The 5,914-nt window shown below is 39.5% G+C and overlaps 1 protein-coding gene across 1 annotated transcript in view; it reads left to right on the top strand.

The window, feature by feature from the left end:
* Nucleotides 1-2,045, top strand: part of GNPTAB (N-acetylglucosamine-1-phosphate transferase subunits alpha and beta) — a 48,531-nt gene extending 46,486 nt beyond the window's left edge. Inside the window, exon 21 of the mRNA XM_082498349.1 lies at nucleotides 834-2,045. Within this exon, the coding sequence (XP_082354475.1) occupies nucleotides 834-911 (78 nt within the window). The 3' untranslated portion in view covers nucleotides 912-2,045. The remainder of the gene's footprint in view (nucleotides 1-833) is intronic.
* The last annotated feature ends 3,869 nt before the right edge of the window (nucleotides 2,046-5,914 follow it).

Genomic DNA, 5,914 nt, shown 5'->3' on the forward strand with positions numbered 1-5,914 from the left:
ATACTGGTAAAAGTGCAAAGTAAGTTAACAGGAAGAAAATTTAAGTAATAGCAATACTCTAGTCCTGAAGAGAATCTCAAGGTATTTAGGGTCCCTATCTCATCCCTAAATAATTGCAAAGACTCCTATTGAATTCAAAAGGTTTTGAATCCATCTCGAAGGGAAAAAAACCCTCCACTTCTGCAAGCATAAAATGGCTTTCTTGAACGTGATTAATCCTGCTGAACTTAGAGGGAGTCAATGGAACAAATCATATGGGTAATTCTTTGCAGGTTGGGCCCTTAAGTAACACTTTCCGTGGTCTGATGAAGAGGGTGTAATTCTTGAAAGGTTGGCTTTTGATTATTATTTTTTTCCCACCTGTAACTTTTGCATGAATCTTTTCCTTGATTTTCAGTCTTTTGTATATATTGGAAAACTTGCCCTCCTTTAGTAACTTGGTTTTGGAAGGGGGTATTCAACTCAGTAGTACAGCTAGGTATGTAAACACTTTTTAAGATGCCAGCTTTGTGTTCGTCATTTAGAAATTGAATGTAGTTTGGTGTTACATGAATTTAAATACACAAACTTTAAAATAATCAGAATATACACATACTGTATTTTTCACTTGTATTCTGGTTATTTATTGCGAAGTCCAGTGGAAACGTGTACACCTAATAGATGGAATAATTAACTCTTTCTTCCTGTGCAGTGAGAAAAAAAAATCCCCAAACAGTATTGACTTAAACGTGGATGGTACAGATTTTATAGTTTCTAGGATGAAAGCCTGACCAGCTGTGCACCTGTTGCCCAGCAGAGAACTAAATATTGTATTTTTTTTTTCCTCTCTTCAGCTAATTGCACTTAAGCGAAAGATTTTTCCAAGGAGAAGGATTCAAAAGGAAGTTGGTCATGAACGAATCAAAGTCTAGAAGAGCTTTATTTTGGAGATCAGTCTACCTCAAGATGTGATAAGCATTTGAAATCTCTCATAAGTGTCTTTTATGGTTTGACATTTAACTGCATTGATACGAAGAAAAAAAAAAATCATGCATCTACAGTTAGAATCTCTGCAGTACTCTTTATGATATAAAAGCTGCTGGAGCTGTGATAAAGCAGAACAAAAAAATAATAATTGCAGGAAACCTGTATGTAGGCAGTTTTCAACAGATCTTACTTTACAGCTGTTAGTTCATGGCCATGTTATCCTTTTTTATAAAAAGGGTTACCTAAAGAAATGTAGCTGCATTTATTGCAGTGGATGTTGCCAACTAGATAAAATGTTGGAAGGCAAAGTTGTTTGGGATCATCTTAACAGGTCCTTGATCTTGCATTCCAAAACATTTTGCAAATTTCTGTCATTGCTGCTTTTTTTAGCCCTACGGGAAAACTGAGAATTATGTAACTTGTCATTTAGATTTAGTATACATTTATTGATGTTGACATTCTTTAAAGCACAATGACAAATTATCCCCCTATTTGTAGTATTTAATTGGGATTTCGAAGAAATGTATGCTAATAAAAACATACACAATAAAGGAACAACTAATGGTTATTTGAAAGATACTTTATATCTGGTGTATTATATTCCAAAGAATACAATGTTGTTATTTCTTGATGATTACAAAGAGAGGGTTGTAATCCAATGAAAGTGATCAAAGTATAGTATTTCATAAGCACTGTAAATATAAAAGCAAAAGTGCCTCTCTATATGAATGGGTAACAAACTGTTTTAATGTAGCAATGTATGGGAGCAGCGTTTCACTTCAGAAAACAATATTTGTACTGACACATGAAGCTTTGATGTTTTTAAATTCAACAGGGTTTGGCCCTATATTTTGCTGAGACATCAGATTAGTACAGTTTTATGTGGGAATGGATACTGAATGTTTTCAAGCAGAAATTTTTGGTGGTGTATCTTCAGTTAATTGTATTAACAGTATCAAAAAAGCATTAATTTTTGTAATCAGATGATGTACAGAATGTATGTGCATATGTATTGTAAGATACTTGGTTTGCTTTGAAATTAACTAAAATGTGATAAAAGTTTTTTCTGTTGTTTCTCATTTTGTTTCTCACTCATTTATAATTAGCCATTAATAATTATAAATCCTTATGTTAAGTTCTTATTTTTCCTTTAAAAACTTCCAACAGTAATAATTTAATATTAATTTGAAGCATGAATGGATTCTCAAGGGCAAGTACTTTTAATTATTAAGGTTATATTTCATGCTAGCAATATATATTATGCTAAAGTATAGAATATAAACAAGTAGTTTAAATCAACAGTACTTCAGCAGAAATCTAAACATTTCAAGAAATACAAGAAAGCTTTAATAGCTTCTTACACTTGAAACTATTATGAGGTAGATTCAAGTTTGACTAGGATCTGTGTTTTTTACAAATTATATTTGGCATTCTAATCAAAACAGTTGGAAGAAGTAGGTTGATGAAATTTTAAGGCAGTTTTTCTACTGAAGTTATGTATAAATGGATTGCATAGGTAGCCCAGCTGCCGCTGCAATTCCTTTTTGTTGAAGCAAAGTTTTGAAGGTAGATTCATGCCATTTTTGTTTCACTATAGCAATAAGAGCCCGCAAGATGTGGCATAAAGCATTCATCGAAAAATCTGTGTGCAGTACCTGAGGAAAAAGCGCAAGCAAGCGAAGCAGGGTAAGATGCAAACAGTACTATGGTGGTGGCAACGAAGCAGCCACCCACCCACCCAGGCACTTACCTCTGCAGTGAGAAAAACTTGTGGGTGAAGATGAAGCCAGTTTAATAAGTGAAAGGGGTGGAAGAAACACAAAAGCAAGTGCTGCAGAGGGAGATACTGAGATAGTAGGCACATCCCTGGCTGGCCTCTGAGCAACGGCCACCTTGGAAAGACCAAACCGCACAGCTTTTATTGCAGATCCTGATGGTGTACGGTATGGGGTATATCCTCAGTCGAGCTCAGTCAAGTCCTGGCTGTGTCTCCCCTCCAGCTCAGCCGTGTCCCAGCCCTGTCCCCCCTCCCTCCCCGCTCGTGGCGGGGTCGGAGCCAGGCACGGTGCTGTGCCAGCCCTGCCCTGAGGGATGCCAACTCCTCCCCAGCCAGACCCAGTGGAAATGTAAACTTGGGTGAGGAAATATCAAGTAAAATTTCTCAAATGTTTGAAGATGGTGAAAGTGAAATAGCGCCAGGATTATTTATTTATTTATTTAGATTTTGTGTTTGGTATTCATAAGTATTACTCATTCCTAAGTGAAAAGTAAAGTACCTTAACTGGGTGAGTACAGACAATCCTGTGAGAACAGTAGAGAAATCTGAAACGTAAACCATGTAGTTTGTAAAATTAATTTGACAGGAGAAATCTTGCCTGTTTCCATTGACTTGAGGAAAATTCCACCCTGGGCATCCTACCCTAGCGTACACACACCGTAACAACCTATTTTGCAGTCTTTTTGTTGCCCGAGTACGAAATAAAAGCCACTTCTACTTTAAAAAAAAAAAAAAGGCTAAAGGGCGGTGAGGTTTAAACAAGTTTAATGCTGAACCAGCAAGACGTGCCCAGCCCGCGCCGCAGGTACCGCTGCTGAAGGCATCATGGCGGGCGGGGGGGGGAGTGGGGTGGTGTCACTGCGCAGGCGCCCGCTCCGGCTTCCCGCCTTTTCCTCAGGGGCGGGAGTAGCTGAGGTGGGGCCGCGCTGCTTCAGCCCTGACCGTAGCTCTCACCGCGGGGAGCGTGAGGGCTGCCGGAGGCTGTGCTGTCGGCGGGGGTGAGGGGTTTTGGTCGAAGCGGTGTTCCCTCCCTCCCGCCGGCGGGAGGGTGTGAGGCACCCTCGCTCCCCGCCGCTGGTGGATCCCTTCCGTGTGGGGCGGCGGCGGCCGTGGCGGGCGCAGCGCGGGGGTGAGGAGGTGGGAGCGGAGAAAAAGCCCATCGCAGGGCAGAGGGAGAGAGGTGAAAGGTGGTCGGGCGGAGGGTAGGTAAGGAGCAGGGTTAGGACACCGTGGTGCCCCTCAGCCTTTGGCGCCCCAGCGGCTTCCCCTCGAAACCAGTTGCGGCAGCGGTGTGGTGCGGGCCCAAGTCTCCCTTTGCTGCTCTGAGGTAGAAGTAGGTGGGCCCCCATGGTGGAAAGCCCCACAGAGGACATGCACACTAATAACGGGTTTATTTCACGTCTTTTTGGGCAGGGTGGAAAAAAAAAGGAGGTGATTTGCTCTGAAAGATCGTTGTTAAATACGCAGCCGCGGATTGAAGATACTTGAATTGGCTAAAGCAGGTGGCTACACAGGGTGGGTGAAGGCTGTATGGGGTTGTGAGGCTGCATGAGATTGTTTCACAGTGTGTGGAGGGACTGGGGAGTTCTGCTTTGTATACTGATTTTCAGTACAAAGAAAAGTGCCTGTATGTGACAGGAAATACCTGCTTGCAGTTGAAAGTCGAAGTGCTTTGTTTGGGAGCACAGACAGGCACAGCCACACGCTGTACCAGTACTTTCCTCCTTAAACCATGTTTTCAACAGCCACAGAAGTTGAAAAGCAGAATGAGTCTTAAAAATTTTCTCTCATTTGAGGGTAATTTTAACGCAAGAGCTCTTGATTTTCCAATTAATAACTTAAAGAGATTTGGGTTTTTTTTTAAAGGGACTTGTAAGGTCTAAAAATCTTCACTACATACTCTATAGGGAAGCATCAACCCCAGAAAAAAACTGGGTGTTAAAAAGCAGTGTTCCTTATTTAGTAGCTTAGTGTGATCACATTGTATATACCCATGTAATACGAGGTTAGAAAACTGTATTTTCAACAACTAATTAAAAAAAAACAGAAATGGGAAACTCGGGTGAATGAGACAGCTGTTAATGTTGGGGGGAATTCACAGTCCTAGAAAATCAAAAGAACTGGAGTTCTCAGTTGCAGTGTATGAACTTAATTTTCAGATCTGCCCTTGCCTTGGCTTGTGGGAACCCTGTTGATATTTCTAGCTATGTTGAATTGTTCCTAGAATGAGAAGTTTGTCCGCTACTGAATCATGTCTCGCGCAGTTTGGAAAACAGGGTACTTGCAGCTGGTATTTTTTTGTGTGTATTCTTTCCATCGAAGGGTTTTTAAAAGTATGTCATGTGACACTTGAAATGCTTCATACCTTTTGCTATCAGAGAAAGGTAACGAGAAATATTTCAGCAAGGATTCGGTAGCTTGCTATTTCCTATTGTATTTGTATATTATTTCTACTGTTGGTAAAGTGGTCAGGAAAAAATGATTTTATTTTGTCATTTGTGCATTTAATTATTACAACTATGCTATTTCCCTTCTAAATAGATATTTTACTCCTTGATTATTTATAAAGATACACAGAATATATAAAAATTAGTTTTACTAAAGTAAGAAAATTAGTATTATTTTTTTAAGAAGGCAATGTATTTCTAAAACAAAATTACAGGAACTGCATTAGTTACATTAGAGAATGCAGAGGCATAAGAGCTAAAAGTAAAGATAATTCAGTAAGTGAACATTGCCCAAGATTTTTAAAAATGGCATATATGTGTGTATATTTGTCTGTCTAGTGTGGGATGGCTTGTAGAATAAGATTGTTCTTTATGGTTTATTTTACAAAATACAGAAATGATAAGAGTATTGGCATAGCTTTTGGGGAATGCCATACCAGATAAGACAAAATACATAACAAATACTATGGAAGCCCAGCAGGCAGGCACCTTAGGAAGGTGCATAATTTAATTTCTTGTTTTTCAGCAGACTGAAGCATGTACCTACTAGCCTTGGTATTTTTTTTTTTTACCCTGTTCTTAAAAACACTGATGGATTACCTTGAAACTAAAACAGTTTGACTGCTTGAATATCCTTAGAGGTAGAGACTGTTACAGGGGTGTCCATAACAGGTCAATGTAAGCATGAAGACGTATTTATCTTCAAAGTATTGTGGGGAAAGTT

Source organism: Vanellus vanellus, assembly GCF_965231255.1.
Source record: "Vanellus vanellus genome assembly, chromosome: 1".
NCBI lineage: Eukaryota > Metazoa > Chordata > Aves > Charadriiformes > Charadriidae > Vanellus > Vanellus vanellus.